Source organism: Eriocheir sinensis, chromosome 28, assembly GCF_024679095.1.
Source record: "Eriocheir sinensis breed Jianghai 21 chromosome 28, ASM2467909v1, whole genome shotgun sequence".
Classification (NCBI taxonomy): Eukaryota; Metazoa; Arthropoda; class Malacostraca; order Decapoda; family Varunidae; genus Eriocheir; species Eriocheir sinensis.
The window spans coordinates 17,470,584-17,494,964 of NC_066536.1; the positions used below are offsets into that span (position 1 = coordinate 17,470,584).

Sequence of the window (24,381 nt, forward strand, 5' to 3'; positions counted from 1 at the left end):
CATTGGGTTTATAACTGGGTTTATCATTGGGTTTATAAGTGGGGTTATCATTGGGATATATATGTAATGTTATTTTCTTGTATAGTATCTGTATAGTAATATTGAGTATTGCTAAGTTAGATAGGATAAAAAATAATCTTCTGATATTTATTTGATTGACTGATTGATAGTTTAATTATTGCTGCAAAAGTACCTACACAACAAAGGAGTAGGGAGGAATATATTTATTAATTTTTAGATAACAGTTTTACACCCAAAATTGCGATAATATATACACAGATGGCTATGAAGATGGATGTGAACATGATGAATGATATGAATACAATGAATAAGAGAATGAATAAATAATCTGATGATATTTTCCAAATATAACCTAATTTCTGAATACGACCATAGATGGATGTGAATATGAATGTAAAAGTGAATGAATTTGATGAATGATATGAACACTATGAATAATTTTAAGATAATGGCAAAATAACCTGATAATTTTTTTTTTTTAATTCGTGTTAAAGCTGTTTTCCACCAAAAATAGAATACGATAATAGATGAATGTGAAAAAAAGATGTATAAGGAGATTATATGATGAATGATATGAATACTATGAATGAGATAATGACAAAATAATCTGAAAACATGTTTTAATACGTATTTTAAAGCTGTTTGATCCACCCAAAATATCCTATAGTACGACAATAGATCGTGAAAAATATGGATATGAAAATGGAAGTGAATATGATGCATGACATGAACACAGTCAATGAGATAATGACTAGATAACCTGACAGCACTTTTTGATTCGTGTTTTAAAGCTGTTTTCCACTTCAAATAAAGACTCCCAGAATCAGTCCAGTCCTCAAGGGCCGTGACGTCACGCCTCCAGACGCGCCGCATGACCGAGGTACGTACATGTTTTAAGCGTTTTTTCTTCCTTTCAAGCTGCACACGACCTTATATTTCGGTCAGTCGATGCAACAAGGAATGGAGTATCTGTAGGTAGCCTAATTAAGGAGCGTCGTTGTGGCGTGAGGGAGAAAATAGGGGAGGAAAAGTGACCCAGGCCGGAGGGGAGGACTCCGCTCGCAGCCGCAAAATACCTCGCAGAGACATTCAGCTTGCTTATTTTTCTTATTTTGCTGCCGTTTACTTGTCGTGCTTCGGCTCTTACACATGGCACAATGACCAGAGCAACAATTTTCATCCATAGAAGGCAACACCCAGACAGTATAACCAAAGAATAGGGGGGATTATAGAAAGATTATAGAAATTCAGCTTGCTTATTTTTCATCTTTCTTATTTTGCTGCCGCTTACTTGTCGTGCTTCGGCTCTAACACATGGCACAATGACCAGAGCAACACTTTTGATCCATAGAAGGCAACACCCGGGCGTTATAACCAAGGAATAGGGCGGATTATAGAAAGATTATAGAAATTCAGCTTGCTTATTTTTCATCTTTCTTATTTTGTTCCCGCTTTTGTTCGGCTTTAACACATGGCGCATATATCGGAGCAACACTTTCAATCAGTATAGAAGGCAACACCCGGGCATTATAACCAAGGAATAGGACGGATTATATAGAAAGATTATAGAAATATAGCTTGCTTATTTATCTATATTTCACTCATTTACTTGTGTTTCGGCTCCAACACATGGCATAATCATCAGATCAACACTTTTAATCAGTAGAAGGCAACACCCGGGCTTTATAGGAAGCGAATAGGGTGGATTATAGGAAGAATTATAATGTTCACGCCGTGTCCATTTGTCTGTTTGTCGGGCGTGTTGTTATCTTGGTCCTTTAACTCCACCGCATGCCACAGAGCCTAGACAACCACCTGCGGCCAATATCAACCATTATCAAAAGATCACAAGTGGACAAACGAGGACATAGGGGGACATATTTCTGCGAGGAGGTATTTCTCGCAACACCGGAGGGAGGACGTGTGTGGTGTTGCGGGGGCAAGTTTTGTTATTCCGCTCAATTATCTGTTTTGCGTCTTGCCATCCTCCTCTGCCTCCCAGGTGAGTTCAGGCGTGGTGAATTGTGTCGCCTCCCGTGTGCTCGGTGCTGGGGAATGTCTATGGGCGCGGCGACAGGCCTGGATAAAGTGCCTGTCCATTTTGGTTTTGTCTGTGTGGAGGGAAATGGCTCGTGTTTTATTTCCAAGACGTTTCTTGTAATCTTGTCATCGTCGGAGTGCCCATCTGGTGGCCGTCGGGGTATATTCGAGGTGTTTCAGATCAGCAGTGTCTCTGTGTTGGGTATTCACAGTGTTGGGTCAGCAGCTTCCATTAATCTCCTCCAGCTGGTGTTGACCCCCGTGCCATGCAGCTCGGCCCACGGCTCCTGCTGGCATTTAAAAGTGTTATCTCTACTTGAACAGCGTTTCTTTAACTACCTCAGCTGTCGGCCGCTCAGCTGCCTGTTAGGTTGTGGTACATTATTGTTTTTCCTTATCATCATGTTGCCTCCTGTTTTGTATCAGGCATTGGTGTAGCAACAAACACAGCAGCTGAGTTCATGCCATGTTAACTTACCAGTACAGTGAGTGAGTGAGTCCTGTTCTGTCCAACAGTAGGCATGGAATGTGCCTTTTGTATTGGCTCCCATTGCTTCCACTCAATACCTTGTGTGGTCTCTGTTTCTATGCAGTGTTAAATTCTTTGTGCTGTGCTGTTTTATTTTGTGATAAATTATGCCAAGGTGTGCATCTGTGATGCTGTATATTTCTTTTCTTTTCCAATGTTTTTTACTCCTTTGTTGCCACAATTTTTCAATTAAATCTTTTCTGATTTCTATTTCTTCAGAACTTAACTAACTAACAGGGATCATACAACAGGGAGCACTTTGCTTGACTCGTCTGCCGCGTCCACCCGCAATGTTCCTCACAAGTCAGCCCCCACACAGTTATCCTTTCCATTCTAAGCCACTCTTGGCAGGATCGATTAGTTTGCCCCAGCCATGAGTTATATTGGCATTCCCTTGATCTCCTTCACTCAGGGTAGTCTTATATAGAATTAATGAGTGCCATTTCTATGCAAATGACCGGTTGCCTTGTGTCAGTCATAGGGGCAAAGGGGTCGTTGGGCTGAAGGATTTGAGCAGCTGCACAAGGCTGATACTCTTAGCAAGCAGCTCCCAACTACTTGCTTAGAAACCGGATATGCTGATCCAACTAATGACCCCCCCCCCCCTAGTGAGGCCAGAGAGACTGTGGTATGGTTGAGGGGTGGAAAGAAGTTAGTGCCATAGAATGGGTGAGGTGCATATGTCCCTGTTATTAAAGGAATGTCTCTTAGGGAGCAATGTGTGGCCGTGTGCCTCGTCTCGTCAGTCATCTCACAAAGGTGGCTGGTGTTTCAGGTCTTTTTTGCCCGGCCTCTTGGCAGTTACCATTACTTATTGTGGAAATTTTCTCTTTGGGATTGATGAAGACCAAAAGAAACAAAGAAAAATCAGTAAGAATGTGTATTTGTGTGGTAGAATTGATATCATGTGCCTTCCTCTCTTTAATGTCTTGGGGCTATGGCAGCTGGTGCCTCTCAGTGACCAAGTCCCTTATCAGCCAGGGGCAGGAACCACACAGAGTAACATGCAAGATCCTTGCAGATACATTATAACTATGCATTTCTTTCCTGTTATTCTTTTGTTATGATCTGTCATGGCCTGTGCACTGACTTTGACAGCTTGCCATGTTGAGGATGTTCAGATCCATGGCTCTTAGTAACCATGTGCCTTTTTATGAAAATACTCTTAGAAATGCTTGTCACAGGAATGCTTAAATCAACATAACTTATTTAGAACATAAATCATTTGGATTATTTCATATTCAAAACTGTTTGTCCAAAAACATCAGTAACTGTTCCCTCAGCTGCTTTTGAACATTTTCATGGCACCAAAGTCACCACAGGCTGAAGCTTCATTGGTTTGCTCTGTTGAAATGTTACAATGCACTTGGCTTGATCTGAATGACCATTTTTTGTGTGTGCAGGATGCGGCGGCGGGTGAACAGCCGTGTGTTTGACCCTTTTGACGAGTGGCTGGAGTCACAAGGGCTGTACAGGAAGCAGGTGGCTCGGGACGGCTCTTGTCTTTTTCGTGCTGTTGCTGAGCAGGTAAGAGTTTGGGTGTGGTGATGTTGATATAATATGTTGCCTTTTCACCAACATGAGGATTAAAGAAGTTTAACAATAATGTGCTGGTTTAGTAATTTCTTGGATGAAGTTCACACTTTGCTCATGTCAAAAATGTTTTCTGCAAGTAGGAATGACCCATATATATATATATATATATATATATATATATATATATATATATATATATATATATATATATATATATATATATATATATATATATATATATATATATATATATATATAATCAGTAGAATTTGGATTGTCTAGAATTTTGTCTGGAATATCCCAAATCTATATAATTTGAAATCTGTAAGATCAAAGGGAATCTGTGTAGGTGTTTACATTTGTTTACCATAAAATGAGGTTTATGGAGGAAACGGATGGAAAGGGAGACACAGAATTCATGGGCTCTGATACCAAGGCTTTGTGTTGCAGGTGTATATGACCCAGACCGAACATGCGAGTCTGCGGTCACAATGTTTGGAGTATATGATGATGCACAAGGAAGAATTTCAGCCCGTGAGTATTATTTGAGAGAGAGAGAGAGAGAGAGAGAGAGAGAGAGAGAGAGAGAGAGAGATGTATGTTAAATGTTTTCATAAACTAGGTTCTTGTTTCGTGTGTTCAGCATATCGGCATTCAAGTATGTGTCCAACCTACTGCCACCCTATCCTCAGTAAACTGTATAATTATGATCTTTTTATGCAAGTTGCTCTCAAAATTTAGCCACTGAATGTATGAGGACTGAATGCAGTGTTCATGTATCAAATGAATGTATTTATCCTCCCTTTTCCTAGTATTTGGAGGTGCCCGTGGACCACCATGTGTACAAGCTGCAGGATGTGAAGGAGTGGGGCGGACACACGGAAATCATTGCCATGGCACGCCTCTTCAAGTAAGTGCAGTTCCAAGCAAGCATACACATCTGAACTCACCCACAAACAGACAGACACACCACACGCACATTTTGCACATTTTCTATTTTTATTTTTTGACTCGTAATCTCATAAATATAAAACCAAATATAAAACACCTTAAAAACTGCTTGCCCCCTATTTTCCAGAGTCTGAGTGTGTCATATACAGTTAGGATGCATCTGTTGTCAATTGTCATATTTATACCCATTTGAGAAATTAGATTTGTGGCATATATATTGGATTTTTCTCCCCTTTTTTTTCAGTGTTAACTATACAACAAACACAGTACAGAAGTGCATTTTGGTTTCACATTGCTTTTTTCCAGAGTGTACTCATTATGAATGTTGATAATTTTGTGAACAACTATGTTCTTTATTGTTTATTTGATCTCATCTGCATTTCTACTACTTTTGCCATTATATTCTTCCAGGGTAGACTTCCTCATCTACCAGACGATTGGCTCCCCACCCACTAAAGCCACTGAGTACAACTACCCCAAAACTCTCATGCTGAGCTTTACCCAAGGCAATCACTATGACATTGTTTACAAGAAGGAAGCAGCTGTCACCAGGGGATTTTGCCAGTGTGAGTGTCTTTGCCTTGTGTTTGTATGTTTGTATTAACTTTGTACCATGCCACAGCAATAGCACTGTATGTATAGTGATAATGATTTGAATTCCCTTGATGCTGTTTCTTTACCAGCAGTTGACAGTGATAGCTTATTACATGGCATTTTGGGAAGATTTTGTCCTAGGATGTGAGTGTGTTAATAAAGCTTTTATATGTGAAGTGTTTATTGGGAGGAATTTTACCACATGTATCCATTTAATTTATTTATTTATGATTTTTTCTTATCTGCAGCTGTGGAGTTATATTTGTAAGTGAGCTTTAGTTTTGATATCTTTATCATCGCCCGTTCTTGCTCCTAACGTTGATGCTCCCTTTCCAGCACTGGTGTATGAGATCCTATATTGTAATGTGTTCCAACTAAAGGATGTGCGTCTGGCTGTTGACACAATGCTTCATGACAAGGAGTATGCTTCCATCAGGAGAGACTCAGCCAACTCCGCTGAGCTGAAAGAGATCGGGGCACTGGTGGAAAAAATTCTTGGTACTAGTATTTCCCGGGACAACAGCCAGGAAGAGGCAGACAAGGGGTGAGTGGATGATTAAGATAAACCTTAATTTGGTGTTCTGTTGGTGAAAGTATTTTGGAAACTTAGGAACATGCAAAAATTGTCATCTCACTTGTGATTGGAAACATTTGGGATGCCAGAATTTGAGGGGTAAGATGCTCAACTATTTTTTCCAAGGAAGAATGGGAATATTAACAAGCCCATTGCCCCCCACAACAGTGCTGGTGCGGAGGAGCGGCCCAGCATCGAGGACATACACCAGGATGACGTGCGTGGCCTCCTGGCTCACGGTATCCCTCCCTTTCCATACAAGGTTGCCAAGTCCCTTGATCCTGATATTTATAGGAACATTGAGTATGATGCATGGAACACCATACGCCGGGGTGAGTGATCATTTGTGTGTGTGTGTGTGTGTGTGTGTTCATTTACCTAGTTTTAGTGTACATGATTCTTTCCTGTGTTGCCTTATAGTAGTCTCCATCCCAATTGTGATTATATATGGTTTTATTTTTGTATATGATGGTCAATGGAAAGAAGGAATGTTCTTTTTATTAATGTCATGGTAAAGAAAAAAAATTGTACTTGGGATAAGACAGCAAAAAAATTTCAACAAAATGCTGATGTGGCTGACGTTTGCACACCAACCTTGCAGAAGCTCGCTACGGCCCCATTGACTACAATGGCTTCCAGGCGGGTGTCAAGGTGCTTATCAAGTTGGATATGCTGCCTAACCGTGAGGAGGTGGAGGCCATGAGGAGGGCGCACATGGCAAGGCAGGGTAAGCACAGTGATAATTGACTGAAGCTTAAAGTCAAAAGGGCACTATATAAATTATCCTGGGTGGCAAGGCAGCCAGCATCATTGAAGGAAGTTATCACTAAGAGAGGATGGAGGTTAGATGATGCAAGTAAAATGGTGGGGACTATGTAGCTCTATAGAGGGAGTGCAAAAGGTTGTAAATTTTATGTTCTGCTCAAGAGGTTGACTGACATATTCCACTTCAGCATTCTTTTATTTAACTTCATTTTTTTCTCTATCATCTGTCTTGTTACCCATTCACCTTGCAGTTCTTGTTTTCTCACTTCTAGAGGCCTTGCACCCAGCCATGCCTGTTATTTCCACCCCTATACTCTTCGATGTTTATCAAATTTCATGAAACTCTACCACTCACTCACTCCTTTCACACCCTTGCCTCCCTTCCAAATCTCTCCATACATACCTTATCCTGATGTCTCTCACCCACCACCTGTCCGTGTCTACAACTCATAGTGTAATCTTGTTCCCCTCCCAGGCTATGGTGACGGTGTTGAGAGGAAGGGTGCTGAAGAGAAAATCATCACCTACCAAGGCCACATTCAAGAGATGTCAGAGAATAAGGGGCCAGTAGATGTCTATATAGAAGAAATAGGTCGTAGGTAAGTAACATGATTTCAGCTTCCCACTCACACCCACTCATAATTTATATACTTATTCATATACATATTTTTTTTATAGGTTCATAAGTTTCACCTCTAACCCCAACCCTGAGAATAAGTGTTGGAATTAGGGATCGTTCAACTGTCCTGCACCATGGAGACTTGTATGATTCATCTCTATTTTTTTTTTTTTTTAGGTCGTGAAGTAAATTAATACACTTCTTTACAGGTTGAAGGTGCCTTATGAATCCTTAGAGAGGGTGCCTCCTTCCCCCCCTCGTTCTCCCTGGCACCAGCAGCCGAGTGGGGGCCCAGGAGGAGGCCCTGGCGGTGCTGGGTCCTCTGTTTCCAACTATAAGAAGCTCTCAGGATACTACCAGAAGGCACCGCTCCCTCCTGAACCCGACTACTGTGAGCAAACACTACTACGTTTTTAATTTAATGTCAAGGAATAGAATACTGCTTTGATTCCTGGTTTACTTTAGGCAAAGGGAATCCATCAGCCATGCCCCTTGCCTCATCTCTCTGTTGTGAAGTGTATATAATGGACCTTGTTAACCCGTCCGCTGCGATTGGCACGTTTGGCCTTCTCTAGTAGCCTGATACTATATACTCTCAGGTCTTTCTCTGCCTCTGTGGTGGATAGTGGAGTGTTTCCCATGTGGTATTGGTATGCTGTATTTCCCCTTCCAAGGTGCAGGACTTTACATTTTTCGTCATTGAATTGTAGCAGTCACTTTTTGTTCCATCCCTGTAGCTTGGTAATGTCTTCTTGTAGGAAATCCGCAGTCAAAGGGTTAAGTGTTTGTGGTTCTTTATAGTTATGTTTACAGATCATATTGGCAGCATTTTCTCGAGGAAGTTTGCGATATTGATATCATTTAGAGAGGGAAATAAATGCCCACGATACTTATATTTTTTAGAAAGGGAAATAATTGCCCACAGTACTTTTATCATTTAGAGAGGGAAAAAAATTCCCACAATAGTTATATCATTTAGAGAGGGAAAAAAATCCCCACAGTAATATAATTTAGAAAGGGAAATAAATGCCCACAATATTTACATAATTTCTTTCCTAGTTGATCACTTTTTGTCCATCTGTTGTCCCTACTCCTTCATACATGTCTTTACCATCACCTCTTCTTGGCTTTGATTGCTTTTATTATCTTCTCTACTTCTGTCTGTTCTCATTCTCATTTGCATTTTTTTATCCATTCTAGTGATTCCCAGCATCAGTATCCCTAGCCTTCTTTGGGCACATCCTTACCGAAGTTTAAATGGTACTTGTTTTGCACTTCTTGTGCTGCAAATGTCATTATATACTATTAATTAATGAAATGTTTAAAAAGAATATAGAATGGGCTGCAGGGCTTGGCTAACAGGACCACTTAGCACAAGATGACTGTAGCAACCAGGAATGTAAGAGCTTTACTTCATCCTTTGTTTAAAAAAAAAAAAAAAAAAAAAAAAAAGAATAAGGTTACAGTATTTGAGGGAGTTGTCGGAGGTGGGGATGCTGAAGAAAGTATACCGAGACACTTAACCAGCCGCTGTTCTGATGTGTTTTACTGTTTCTCCGCAGCTGCAGGGAAGAGCAAGAAGAAAGGAGGGAAGCAGATCCGAGAGGTAGTAACATTGTACTGATTGTCTTCTGTAGCGTATCTTGTAAGTGGGATGTTATTGTAAAGGAAGTATTTAGCAGAAACTTACATTGTGTGAGGTGAATATCTTTTAACCCCTCTGCTGCGATTGGCACGGATTTCTCCTTCACTGGTAGCCTGGTAACATATGCTCCCAGGTCTTTCTCTGCCTCTGTGGTGGATAGTGGAGTGTTTTCCATGTGGTATTGGTATGCTAGATTTCCCCTCCCAAGGTGCATGACTTAAATTTTTCTTTATTGAATTGTAGCAGCCACTTATTGCTCCACTCCTTTAGCTTGATGATGTCTTCTTGTAGGAAATCTGCAGTCAAGGGGTTAACTATCTACTAACTTCCCATAGAAGTGAGACTTGACTTTCCACTAATTTCACTAATCTCTCGTCATAGAAAGGGAACTCTTAGTGAGAGGAAATGCTTTTGATTTCACCATTAAGACAGGTATTGAAAGTTAGACGTGGCACTCTACTTGTGCATGTGTCACACAGGAACATTTTGTGATCTTGCAGGCATATTAGATGCTGAGAGTTGAGAGAGCACAGACAAGACTAACAGTTTGGTAGGTAAGCAATAGGTTGAGTGGGGGAGTCAGAGGGAAGGGATGGGAAGGAGTAGAAAGATTGGGAAAGGAGAGGGAAGGTTTTGGAAGGAGAAAGAGTGTGTAGGGAGGAGAGGGAAGGTGTGGGAAGGAGTAAAAAGATTGGGAAAGGAGAGGGAAGGTTTTGAAAAGAGAGAAAAGTAGGAAGGAGAAGGAAGGGGTGGGAAAGAGTGGAGAGGGATAGAAAGGTATATGATGGAATAGACTGATATTCATGACATTCATTTATCTGCCTTCTCCGTGTTCTTCCACAGTCTCCAGTCAACAACTGTGGGATGAGGGGAAGGTCCGCCAGCAGTCCCACTCCCCCTAGACCTCGCACACCTCAGGGACCGCCCCACCAGTCTCCGTACAGTGCCAAGTAGGTCCAGCTGCTACTGCACACACCTCCACCGGGTGTGGCAGCATTAGGTACATTAAGTAAGATTTGTGCGTTAATAAAAAATTGAAGGTAAAGAAATAAAAGTTGGTAGATAGATGTGAAAATCATATATTCTTCTTCAGATTGATTTATGATGTTGCCATTGCCTGCATTCTGATGCTTAGACCTTAGTTATGAAATTGTGGTGTGGAAATTGTTGGAGGTAAAAAAGAAAAAAGTGCTTGATTCACTGCAATTATTTAGAAGTGATTAGGACTTGAAGTGAATGTTGGAGGTGGTGAGATATTTATATGCACAGCTTCCTTAATCCGGTAGCTGCGGGGATCATGTTTGTTAATGGTCCCTTTAAGCGAGAAAAAAAAAAAAAAAGAAAAAAAAATCATCACTCACACAAACCATTTCATAATATATATCAAAGCATTTGTGATCAGTTTATGTATCATCTTTCTTGGGGGGGTTATATCATGGCACAAATTTGGCCCGTCGCTGTTACACGGTAAAGCCACAAATTTGGCCCGTCACTGCTACATGGTAAAGCCACAAATTTGGCCCGTCACTGCTACATGGTAAAGCCACAAATTTGTCCCGTCGCTGCTACCGGGTTAATAAGAAAGGGATGATGCTACATGCTTTAATTTTTTCAAAATAAATTTGTTTTAAATTTTAGAGAAAAAGGGAAGTTTCTCTTCCACATGTCATTACAACTAAGGAAATGAAGCTGTAGTGTTAGGTTCAGTGCATTAGCTGCACACCACTGTTCGCATCTCTGGTATAAAATTTTAATGTAATTTAGTAGTTGTATGCAATTTCTATTTAAAAAAAATATATATATATATATATATATATATATATATATATATATATATATATATATATATATATATATATATATATATATATAATATATATATATTATATATATATATATATATATATATATATATATATATATATATATATAATATATATATATATATAATATATATATATATATATATATATATATATATATATATATATATATATATATATATATATATATATATATATATATATATATATATATGTATGAATAGTATGCTTTCTGGGCCTATCCTTACTCTACTATGAATCAAAAGCGTGTAATTTACAAGCCTCTCTGTCTGCTGCTTGAAGGGGACTGGCGCTTTTATGGCCGTAAAAATTGAGTTAATGATTTTTTGCTGAATGCGTCTCTGTATTGTACATGGTGAGGTGTCTTCTGTGGAAGGTCTGCGTGTAACAGGAATATTCATCCCGTCAAATATTAATATTCGAATGTATGCCTTAGCTGGAGTACCCTCCCTCCCCTTGCAATGACCCGCCTTCTGTTTTGTGTTGCCACTGATCAGTGCTATGATATAAATATACGTCCCTGAGCGTCGTTTTGATTATATCCCACAACATATCTTGTGCATACACAATAGATCGTATTGTATAACGTATACAACCACACGTTGTATGTAAAACTTAAGCTTCTGATTTCTCAAAACATCAGACACTTTGTAAACCTGCTAAGCAGTCTACCAATGAATTATGAAAAAAAGGAAGTCATTGACTTGAAGAGCAATGAAAGGGGAAAAATATCCAAAGAAAAAAGTATGTTATATGTGTACTTGTGTGGATCATCCACATTTTTCATTGTGTTTAATAATGCATAAAATTTTTGTCTGAGTGAATTATTTAAATGAAGCAGCTGGATTGAAAATAATGCTGAAATATCTTTCCATTGGAAACAGATTATGGGATTGACTTGAAACAAACAAGGTGTATGTGCAGTGTGTCTCCACAAACATACTTTAAGATAACATTAAAAGACGACTTTACCTGTCAAGAGTAAAAAGCGTCGGGTCCCCTCGATAAATAATGTTGGGTAGCGTGTCCAAATTCCCAGCCTGTGTAACTGTGGTCTCTTATCTGTTGATCCATGTATCAATTCCAATGCCTGCTCTCTGAAGCTCCCAACTCACTGGAGAGGCAGCCAGGACAAAAGAGGCTCCACTTCTTACCTATTTGCATCATGCTCCAATCCTCTCATTCTTTTGTTTCTTCTCTGAGATATAATGATATTTTGCCATCATGTTTGCAGCTTGTTTAGACAAAGTATTTAAGAAACTAGAATGGGATAACGCAAGAGTCAATATATACAGTGAATACTGTAACAACCTTGTAGTAACAGATGATATACTTTTACTGAGTCTGAGGAAGACTCACCAAGCAGAAAATGTAGTGTCTGCAAGAAGGACTGAAGATGAATAACAATGGTGATATGCGATAGCCAGTTAGCAGGATAACAAATAATGATTGGGAATGAAACACACACAAGAGTGAGGAATGCACATATCCAGGACAATTAATCAGTGCAACCTCAGCCCACCAAAAATATATCCGATAGAGAATTGAACTGTGATGGAGTGCTTTTGGTAAACACATTAATGTCAGGAATAGCAACTAGCCATTTTTTTAAGAGGAAGGTGTATAATAAATGTATTCTGCCAGTCCTAACATGCGGTTCAGAATCTTGGTGGCTCACTAAAGCTTCATGGAGAGGCTAAGAAGCACACAAAGATGAAGGGAGAGACAGGAGGTGAACATCTTGGCTTAGAGAACAGACAAAGGTTGAGGATGTTTTAATGACTGTTGCCTTCCCCTCAGGAGCTACCCTCAGCGTGGAATGGCCCGTAACAGCAGTGGGGGCTACAGGGGAGCTCCCAGCCCTGCCAGAGAACCCTTCCCTCCCTTTACGGTAAGAATTGAGAGGGTAATGAGTTAATAAAGTACAATAAACCTTCAGTAGATGGAAATTGGGTATGTTGGATATCTTTGAGCAGTCAGACATTTTACACTATAAGTCAGAAAGTGTTTGACGTATAATAATGGGAGTTGGACACCACTGAGGCAGGTTACTTGATCATAAGGGTTGTGGTCACCTCAGTTCTGTGAACATGCTGGGTGGGCAGGATGGCTCAGATTGGTTTGAAGTGTTACTGTGTTTGATATGTATTCATTTCTCTTGCTGATACATTTATTTTTTGTTGAATGGAGTTAGTAGGAGCTGTAAGGAGAGTATCGGGACACCTCTCCACCTGAAATTGACACCTCTTTTGGCCACTCTTCTAACTCTTTTATAGGGGCTGTGATTAGCAGGCTTTATTTTTCTTCCATTATGGTTTCATTTTTTTGCCCTTGAACCGCTTCCTTTGATGTAAAAAAAAAGTTCCTGTAATTATTAGATTTGTGCTCAATTATCCATATTTTTTCAGCCTAGTGGAATGAATATGGACATGGGTGTGGAAGGTGTGTGGGCAATAAGGGGCAACAATCCCCCTGTCAATATCCACAGTGGTGCTCCGAAAGGCACTCTTCCCTTCCCACCCATGCCTCACACCCCACTGACCCGCCCACCACCGCCATATGTGAGTACCAGTATTAATCCATCTGCTGCGATTGGCACGGATTTCGCCTTCATTGGTAGCCTGGTAACATATACTCCCAGGTCTTTCTCTGCCGCTGTGGTGGATATTGAAGTGTTTCCCATGTGCTATTGGTATGCTGGATATCCCCTCCCAAGGTGCATGACTTTACATTTTTCTTCATTGAATTGTAGCAGCCACTTTTTGTTCCATTCCTGTTGCTTTGTGATGTCTTCTTGTAGGAAATATGCAGTCAAGGGGTTAAGCATCCCAGTAACATGTGATAAGTATTTTCTTCTGCCCCAACTCGATAAAGACTACTGAAAAAGGACCCACATTTAGCATGAAATTTATTTAGCACAAGTTTGTTGGGTTCCCATCTTGTGTTGGGTTGAGGGTCTTCTGTATAATGCAAGCTGCTTCTGTTGGTGAAATGAGGGAGTCTAGAAGGACGCTAGTGTTTTGCTGAGCTGAGCCGATGCAAAGGTCTCTGTTGGGTTTGGGCATTGACGTCAGGTGATGTAAAGGACCTTGGCTGCTTATATGGCCATATCATAATTTGAACACCTGGCCCCAGTCATCTTACAAAGCTTTTCATGTGCAATTTTACCCTTACCTTGACTCTTGCTACTCGTAACTATACTGACCCACTGCTTGAGGACCTACATGCCTGGTTGGATCAGTCTGCTTTTGTTTAACATGGGCTTCCTGTTTATCATTGTCACAGGGGGACAAGGATGCTCAGGTGCACGTGAGGGAGGTCACCATGGAGGCCCTGCAGCAGGTCATGAGTGCTGGGGGCCAACAAGTCAGGGTTACAGGCCAGCAGGTATGTTTCCCTCCTAAATGGGGCCATTCACTACATGAGGAAATAAGAAACTTGTCATAATGGCCAAATATATTTTGATATAAAGTTTACTATTGTCTCTTACATTATTTACATTTGTTTCCCTCACCTGTATCTTGCCAAGAAATACTCAGCATCTATGAACTTAGTGTTGCATGACATGTATGATTGTCCTTACAGCTGGAAGTTGTGCCTGTAGAGAAGCCTGAGGAGATTCATGTTGCATCAGCTGTAAAAGAGACTGCACTGGCAGACTGCACTGCCCCCACAGCTCAGGTAAGGGGTTGTGCCTATCACTCTTTAATTTCAAAGCCATCATCCAAAACATTACATAAATTGTGGAAAATTGTGGAAAAAAGAAAAGCAAACAAACTTAACAAGTAACTGTGTAAGGCATGACAATTAACGTCTTTCTTCTTTTCTTTTGCAGGTAGAGGAAGAGGTTAATGGAACTCCTGTCACAAGTGAAGCTGAAATCTCTGAAATTTCAGTCAAACCCAAAGATGTTCCTCCCCCATCCTCATTACCACTTTCCGAGGTAGATAATAGCCTGCAGATGGACCCTCTCAAGCAGACCCCTACATCACAAGAGCCAAATGGTGAAGTTCCTCAGCCCCTGGTGTACTCAGCAGACCCAAGCATTGCATTCATATCACAGCCGCCGCCACTCCACGTGCCACCCCCACAGGTAGGTCTTGTCAGCAGGGCGGAGAGGCACACTCACTTGTGTCTTCTTGAAGTGTGTCTTGAGTAGCAGGCTCAGGCAAGACAGGCATCCGGTCTGTGATGATGTACGGGAGCTGTTTGTGTAAGTTTATTATATTAAATGGTAAAGTAATTGAGAAGTGTTTCAGCTTGATGCTATCTATGTTGGGACCCATTGATTGATTTCTCATTAATCCCAAAGCATTTCAGCTACCACTCATATTTTTAAATCCCTCCTCTAGAAGTAATGCTGTTATAAGGAAAATTCAACGGTAATATTTGTGTGACAGCTAAGATGTATGTTTCTGAAAAGTCATTAGAAATAAGTTGCACCACCTAGCTTTAAAAGGGTACTGTCCTGTAGAGCCCTTGTACCTTCTCCACCACTGCTGCTGTAGACTTGCTTTTGTGCTGGTGAGAATGCTGCAGTGTTTGCCGGCCCACAGCTGAGTATACTCTTTGGCTTTTAAGTGGAAGGCAGTATGAATGCTATTTGATTTCTTTTATGATTAGGTGTCTCATGAAACTGATATATTATTAAGCTTATTGAAAAGGTGATTGCATTGTAGCTAGATTGATTGATTTGGAAGATTTTCTGTTGCTGTTATTTTTCTGTTGTTCTTTTCCTACTTGTTTTTATTCTTGTCCTACCCAAACTCTCAGCTGGGAGACTCCCCATCACCTCAAACTGCCACTATGTACACGGTGACTTACCCTCCACCCTACTCCAGCCCAGGCCTCATCCAGGTGAGCCTCCTCTTCATCACCACACTCTCATTGATGTCTTCACTAGGAAATTTGCTGTTTGTTTACTAAATTGTGATTTATCACTCAAGTGTATTTAGTTTTTTATAAGTTTTAAAACCACATTTTTTTACTTTAGTAGTTTCAATCCAAGATATACAATTGAAATTAGCATAAGATGTAAAATCTGCGGAGGCTGCAGGATAAGCAAAAGGTCTGTATGCTGATCCCCTGAGGCACATGGCTGTCCTGCTCGTGTTTCATAGTGTCCTGAATCAGTGTGCCAGAGAGCAAGGCAAGACTGGAGGTAGGGATGGAGGCCTGCACCAGCCACAACCCAGGTGTACAGAAACGTGGCGGGGGAGTCCGTGGGCATGTTGCTCCCCGTCCACATAAATTCCCCACATGACCTGTACATTATGCTGAGTTCATTACCTTTAAAACTAGAGATAGCAGCAGTTAATGAAAGTGAGTTCTCTTTTTTCATAAAATAGTGTTTACAGTAGTGGTTACAGCCTGTGTTAAAGTGTAGGATGATGGCATTTGAGTGGAATGTCAATAGTTATATGACACGTTTCTATGTCATATTTTCCTCTGGTTTTGTATCTGTTGACTATCTTCTCAGTTCTTGATCACCATCAGTGCAAGGGTTACAAGTAGGGTGTTGATGATGGTAATTGTGATGGTGTTGAGGATGGTGAAAATTCTATATTAAGTTTACTGTGTAGATTCTCCATGGACTCATGCTAGTGGGATCTCATAGGTATACAGTCCAGTGCCTCCTGGTGATGGGAGCTGCACCCCTGCCGAGTACAACACGCCTCCGCCCCAGCCGTTGTCACTGCCGCCCACTACCTCCACCGCCACTGCCACTTCCTTGCCTCTGAGACCGGAGGCATGGGACGCCAATGTTCAGGGTAAGTGACTCGAGGTTCTTTATTCTCTGATATACTCCAGGGTTTTAGTATACTTAAGCAGTACATTATGATTGTTATGTAGGTTCCCTGGGCATAAGGGGCATAGGTTACTGTTTGAGAGGGCCAGGTTACTGTCAGGTTGAGGTTACATTACTTGGTCTGTTTTGGTATTGCCTAGAGCAGTGCAATACATACAGTGCAGGGGTTGACCATTTGTTTTATTGCCTGGGAAAGATAATTTTACCTTCCAATTTTATAGTTGAATAGGCTGTTCTAACCTTGCTGCTGTATGAGTAAAAAGTTGTATGTAGCTATGAGGAGAATTCATAGTTATTTTTTTTTTGGCGTGAAAAAGTTCCCATTATTAGACTGTGGGTCGTACTATTAAACATTTCAGCGCCCAAGTGCACACATTTAACAAGGCTTTCATAAGAGTTGCGGGCATTCCCATGGGTGGTTTTATGACCCTGGTGGTAGTTTGATCCTTCCTCTGTACCGTGAACCTAAAATACCACTCATTAGAACCCGGCTTATCTCCTCTTTGGCCTTTGGAAATAGTTGATGTTAGAGGCAGAAGTGTCTGACAGTACCAACCTATGTATTTTTGCCTTTCAGGAGGAGACCCGGAAGCAGTAAAAATGAACCCAGGCGTACCTCCCTATATGGTAAGGAAGGATCATAAATAGGTGCTTAATAATTCTAATTCCCTCACTTCTCTCACTACGTTTGCTTACTTCGAACTGTCCCAAAGTATTAAAATTTAGTTACATCCTCCATTGTCCCTCCTCCCAACCTGATCTTACACTCTGTCATGCTCTCTGCTCTAACTCTCTATGGCTTAGTGAACTCCATAGTCTGCTCTCTTACCTTCTTACACTTGCCAACATTTACTTTCAACTTTCTCCTCTTACATACCTTGTCAAATTCATCCACTCACTTTCTACTAACAAAATCTCAATCATTTTTTCAGTAATTACTCTTCACATTAATAGCTACAGCAACTTTCCCACCCTCTGCTGCTCTGCTCTTCAAATTGTAATATACCAATGATGGACCTAATTCTTGCAGGTGTACCCCATGCCCATGGTGTACGGAGGGTTTGGGGGCTACGGCTACAATCCTCAGTGGGGCTACAGTGTTCCTGTCATGCCTTCACCTTCCACGATTGAGGAGGGCAAGCAGACTCCCATCATGCCAGGTCAGATGAGTAATGGTGCAGTATTTTCATCCTTCCGAGAGACTGTGTTTATTGCTTAACCTTATATTGTGTCTCTGAATAGTATAATTTATATTTGCATTATATTGACTAATGACATCAAGTTTCTAGCCATGCCCTTGACCTTTTAGTGACTTAAAGATGTGTTTGTTCATGAATGAGAATATATTGAATTATTTTTTTATTGTTTCTTTTGAATGTGCACAGGTACAGATGGGTATCAACAGATAATGGCTGTCAGTAGCTGGGGGCAGGGGTACATGGGTGATGTACCTCCTCACTCCGTACTCTGCCCTCCCCCTGCACAAGGCTATCCCCCTGTGCTTCGAGAGCCATCCCCCCTCCCCTACACACCGCTCTCTATTGTGAGTAACAGTCTCTTAGTAGTGGAGTGGGTGTCAAGGCATGGTGTTATTGCCCCAGAACTCCTCTGATGTATTATTGCTCAGTGTGCCTCCTTGTTTAGCCATCTTCCCCAGACTAATGGTATCCATTGCCTGTTTGTGTTGATTTTGCAGCAGCAGCAGCAACAGCCAGAGGGCAGAGAGGGAGGAAGGGATATCCCTCCATTCCATCACCAACACCACCACCCCCGAGGGCGGGGGCGGGGGGGCCCCCACCATCGAGGAGGACACCACAATGCACATCACAACAGTTTTCACAGTAAGATCTCAATACTCATAATGCACTTTGTCCCACCTCCTAGTGTTAATCAAGATTATGTTTTATTTTTCAATGAACACCTGACACAACACTGGACTGGAGGGTTTTGGCCAAGCAAGGGAACACAATGAGAGACTACCACTGTGCCTATAGCAAAGGGTTTTCAGCCGGTGCCTCCTCCCCGTCATGACACATGAATCAGAGACATGGACTTTGCCAAGTGTCTGGAAAGGAAACTCAGAAGTGCCAGCAATGGACAGATTGATGCTGGGAAAAACTGCAAATGGATGAGAGAACAGACAAAAGTAGATTACACAATAAAGACAATTAAGATAAATAAGTGGCAATGGTCAGGACACATGTGTATAGAAGAGAGGGTAACAGATTACTTGAAGAAGTGACAGACTGGGAAATAGCTGATATAAAAGCAAAAGGAAAGGGAGGCTTTTTAGCAGATGGTGGGATAATATTAAAAAGTTACTCCATCATAATCTTGCATACGAAACTGTATATAGCACCACAATTCTTCCGTGTGTGTCAATTTAATCTAAGAGCTTTTGGATTTTATTGTGAACAAGCTTAGTTTACCTTGTGATCTCCCAGCCCCAGCAGCACACCTAGGCAACTTCTACCGAGGGGGTGGAGGCACTCAGCGCTCACTGCCGCCAAGATTCCACCGTGGGGGAGGAGGTCCACCTGGGCGAGGAGGGCCGAGGCACTTCCACAATAACCACACCCCCCCGCACATCCACCACCAACGAAGCCACCAGTATGAGGGGCAGCCGCTGATGCAGATGGGCACCAAGAAACCCATGTCAGACAGTTTGGCATCCCAGGTCAGTGTCTAAAGCAACTCTTGAATGGGAGTCGCTGAATGATGTGGTGCATTAACCCAGTAGCTGTGGGGATCATGTTTCTTAAAGGCCCCTTTAAGCGAATTAATGAGAAAAAATCATCACTCATGCAAACCGTTTCATAATCTATATCAATGCATTTGTGATCGGTTTATGCATCATCTGTTTTGGGGGGGTTATATCATGGTAAAAATTTGGCCCGTTGCTGGTACATGGTAAAGCCACAATTTTGGCTTGTCGCTACTATCGGGTTAAACATACTAGGAGTCTTAAACGCGAAAACAGATTATTTCAGTACGTTTTGCATCCTGTTAGTGACAATGATGCTTCTGATTTGCTGGGGGCTTTTAACTATTCATTAACAATTTTGATATTTTCACCACTGATGTCTTATTTATTTATTTATTTTATTTTGAGAAGGGAGTGGCAGGAGGTATGGGCCCAGCTGTGGTTCCTGTCAGTGTCGCTTCTCCTCCGATGGTCACATTTGTGGATCCTGAGAGGTCTCCGGGTGTTCTGCCTCTCCCTCCCCCAGATGCTCAGGCCATGCCCCCCCAAGAACCCATGTCAGTCCCACCCCCTGGTTACTATTCAGCACCCCCAGGTGAGTGATTGCAAGTTAGTTAAGGATTTGATAAACTGACAAAGTTATTGAAGCATGTGAATGTGAATGAGAAATGAAGAGAGGGACAAGTTAATGGGGACTTTCCAACCCCCATGTAAGTAGGGGGCAGCACTGTGACATCTGGTCCTTCGACTTAAGGTGATTGAAATGCAATACCTCAGATCCGCTTCTCTAAGAGGGCTGTGAGGCGAGTACTATACTGTTGGATTCAAGTAATCTATATAATTTTGTATGAATATGTAACAGAAGAATGCACTGCCCACCTTGCTTTATTTCTTGGAAAAGATATCAGTTCTTTTGCCAAGCAGGCAGCCCCAATGTTTTTATTGCTGTCTTATAGATATGATGCAAAGGTGAGTGAAATCAGGGCTCCAGTGATATATGATCCATTCTTGTGAATTAACTAAATACATGTGTCAGCTGTGTTGGCTTTGCTTTTTGGTAGAAATATATGTAGAGATGATGTTGGTACTTGATAAAACTTGTGTGTGAAATCTAAACTTTGGTCATATTCTTACCTTATGGTCAAATGTGGTTTTGCATTAAAGGATGAAATGCAAGTGAGCTCTGTACCTCATAACTTTTGCTGTTTACCTAGTGGCTTTTGCGAGTGATGTCCCTCTGTTCCCTGCAGGCTACGTGATGACGGGGCCGTGGATGTGGAAGATGATGTAAGTGATCCTTCCATCTGCCCACAACAATTACTTGCTGTTGTTTTCCAATGGCTTACTCTCCTGTTTCTGATGTGATGGCTCTAGAATATTTTAGATCTCTTAAAATTTCTTGTATGAATATGTTATATTATTATTAATTAAACCTTACTCTTTGGTATAGCCTTGTTCTATTTTATTCACTTTTATCAAAAGCAGGTACACTGATGTTTAGATATTTTATACTTTCTTAATCATCACGTTATGTAAAGTTGAAAGTTTTGTGAGCATTCTGAATATAGCACAAGGAATTTTAGCAATCCACCAAGCATCACTTTCTTTACTCTACTAGTTTTTTTCATGTTTCTTATTCTGTGCTTTCATTCCCCTAGCATTATTGACTGGTTTAAGCAAGTAATTGTTTGTATGGTTGTACTTTGTGATATTGTACATATAGGTAGTAGGATACCTAGATATAAAATATTTGATTCTTTCTTTTCCTGTAAAGCAGTGCTTTATCAATTTTTAATTGATGTTTTGTTTCCTTAAAATTTCCATTCTTTTTAATGTGCAGATTTGCTTAGTGTTTGAAAGTACTGAAATTAGTTATCTTTTTCTTAATGGTATGTGTTAAGATTTGAAAAGTGCCTTAATGGTACCCGTCCTACAAGCTTTCATTCCATCATTGTTGTTTAGTGCTAACTTGTCATCTCAGAACATCAGGATTTGTTCATTTGTCTAGTCCAGTATACAAGAAAGCTCTTTGATTTATTTTTGTAAACATTTTGTAATAATTGTGATGTTCCATGAAAACAAACATGTCCTACAGGTCTGATGTTATTGCCCTTGCAAAGAAATAAATCAAGATTGGGAGACGATAACAGGAAACTATAATGTTGTCTGAAGTACAGTTAAGCAAATTCATATTATTAGGTCTGAATTACAGACAATTTAAGACAGTTTCAAGAAATTTAAGACAATTCATGTTATAAGGCTTGGTTTCCAAAACATATAATTCTACCAGTACATCAGCACAGGGCAACTTAGGCAACAACAATTTACTTTTTCCTCAAATAAATAACAGCAACAAATTATTTGGAAGAAATTCTTAAATACTAACCACTGCTAATGCACTGCCAATCTTTGCTGGGAAGCAACTATTATATAAACTAAGGAAGTGTTCTAATAAAACATTTTTGAGATAAACAAGAGCAAGTGAGATGGCCTAAAACCTTGTGACTAGACTTGTATTGTTACGGAGTGGTGTTGACAGAGGTCAGTACACCAGAGAGTGAGGCCTCAGTGGCGGCTCTGTTTTCTTGTATGTCTCTCTGAAGGAGGGTGGCCTCATTCATAGCCAGAAAAGCACCCAGTTTGTGAAATGCTGAATATATCATTGTTCCCAGACTATGATATGTTGATCCCAGTGTTCTCAGGTTGTGAGAATGCTGAAATCAGTGTTCTCAGCCCATCGAGATGCTGGGAGCCATATGTTTGTCAAGGGACTGACATGTGATGAAACCTTGTTTATCTTCATCTCTGCTCATCTCCATATATTTTTAAGGAAATGTACTTAATTCATACTAATTATACTGCAAAAAAATACTTTTAAGCAGAAATTTTACTGTTGCCTGAGAAGACTGCACTGCTAAGCTTATTGTGTGCTGTGTAATATGTCAAGTATCACCAACATCAACAGTGAGTAAAGCTGTATTACCCCAAGGCCATAGATAACCGTATGAGGATAAACTTGTTGGACAGCGCTAGGAAGTGTCACGGCAGTCACTTCAATCATGGCTATGTCGATAATGACACAACATAATATAAACCAAGGCATTTAGTGTTGCTGGAGGCGGAGAGATCACTGAGCACACCATCTCGTCATCTAATGCATTAGATATATCTATAATGTAGTACGTAGGTGATGTAGTTTCGGCACCCTTCATTGTTATAAAAAGAAATACAAGAAAGGAGAGAGACAGTGCATGCCATCCCAACTTTAAGGGGCTATTCACTGGGCAAATTTTCCGTGGATCTTCAGTCAAACCACGATTTCCACTGACATGGTTCTCATATTTCCGTGGTTTTCTGACGTGTCCACGATCTTCCAAAGCTACGGTAGATTTCACCGAAGGACGACGGTATTACTCGCCATCATCATCAACAGCAATAACAAGAAACAAATAAGAACCACGCTAGCGGAAATCGTGGTTTGCCAGAGGATCCATGGAAAATTTGCCCAGTGTAATAGGCCCTTTATAAGCAATATGTAAAGATAGAAGGATTAGTCAAAGTAACTTCAAATAGGCCTTGCATTGAGCTTACAAGGGAAAAAAGAGATCAATCCATGTGGGGCATGCTGTCTACTAGTGTCCTAAGACCATATTTGTAAACATTTTGACGCCCAAGGACACATTCGACAAGGCTTTCATAGGAGTTGTGGGCATTTCCAAGGGTAGTAGTTTATGACCCTGCTGGTAGTTTGACCCTTCCTCTGTACCTTGAACCTAAAAACACTCATTAGAACCCAGTTTATCTTCTTTTCAGCCTTTGGAAGTAGTTGATGTGAGGCGGAAAAGATGGAAAAGAATGTGTATAAGTGGAGGGAAGTTTTCTGAAGATAGAGGGATTGAATTATTGATTGATTGATTGACTGATAGTTTATTGTTGCAAGTAAACAACAAAGGAGAAGGGATTAGCAGGAAGAAGACAAGATAGAAGGATCTGAGAGAAGGAAAGAATAAAAAAGGAAGGATTTAAAAGGATGAATTTGAGTGAAGGAAGGATTTGAGAGAAGGAAAGGATTTAAAAGGATGAATTTGAGTGAAGGAAGGATTTGAGAGAAGGAAAGAATAAAAAAATATTTAAAAGGAAGAATTTGAGTGAAGGAAGGATTTGAGAGAAGGAAAGAATAAAAAAGAAAATTTAAAAGGATGAATTTGAGTGAAGGAAGGATTTGAGAGAAGGAAAGGATAAAAAGGAAGGATTTTAAAGGATGAATTTGATTGATTGATTGAAGAAGGAAGAATTTGAGAGAAAGGATTAGAGATTTTAATATAACGGAGGATTTAGAAGAAGGAAAAAGACAGCACAGAAGGATTAAAAAAGGATTAGGAAGATTTTAAGATTGATTGATTGAGGTTTAAGGGGTATAACTTAGAGGGATCGAAGTTACGTATGTATGTATATATGTATATGATATAAGGGAAGATTTAGAAGAAGGGAAAAGACAGAACAGAATAATTAAAAAAGGACTAGGAAGATTTTAAGAGGTATATAGCTGATGGGACGCGCGTATCTATCTATGTACATATGTGAAAGGGATTTAAAGATTGAGCTTATGTGCTACCAGGTGAAGGCTCGGTGAAGTGAATAATGTCAACTAAATACATTACAATTACTATACATCCGAGTAACTATGTATATTTATTTGTTTATCTGCAACAATAAACAATCAATCAATCATTTAAAAGGGGCTGTTGCT

The 24,381-nt window shown here is 40.4% G+C and overlaps 1 protein-coding gene across 7 annotated transcripts; it reads left to right on the top strand.

Moving 5' to 3' along the window:
* The first annotated feature begins 763 nt into the window (after positions 1 to 763).
* LOC127004666 (uncharacterized) lies at positions 764 to 22,502 on the top strand. Of its 7 annotated transcripts, none has more exons than XM_050872748.1 (26): positions 764 to 901; positions 3,994 to 4,117; positions 4,577 to 4,660; positions 4,939 to 5,036; positions 5,489 to 5,643; positions 6,008 to 6,215; positions 6,414 to 6,577; positions 6,847 to 6,972; positions 7,486 to 7,609; positions 7,839 to 8,020; positions 9,192 to 9,235; positions 10,118 to 10,224; positions 12,919 to 13,009; positions 13,527 to 13,679; positions 14,404 to 14,505; positions 14,704 to 14,799; positions 14,954 to 15,211; positions 15,892 to 15,975; positions 16,736 to 16,889; positions 17,505 to 17,554; positions 17,958 to 18,087; positions 18,313 to 18,470; positions 18,624 to 18,768; positions 19,372 to 19,604; positions 20,040 to 20,226; positions 20,882 to 22,502. In XM_050872748.1, exons 2-26 carry the CDS (start codon positions 3,995 to 3,997, stop codon positions 20,920 to 20,922), a joined length of 3,297 nt encoding a protein of 1,098 aa, XP_050728705.1. In that variant the 5' UTR covers positions 764 to 901; position 3,994; the 3' UTR covers positions 20,923 to 22,502. The 7 variants fall into 7 exon arrangements, with proteins under 7 accessions (XP_050728705.1, XP_050728706.1, XP_050728707.1 ...); XM_050872749.1 differs by lacking the exon at positions 764 to 901 and adding an exon at positions 1,857 to 2,023; XM_050872750.1 differs by lacking the exon at positions 764 to 901 and adding an exon at positions 2,288 to 2,431.
* Positions 22,503 to 24,381: the final 1,879 nt, after the last annotated feature.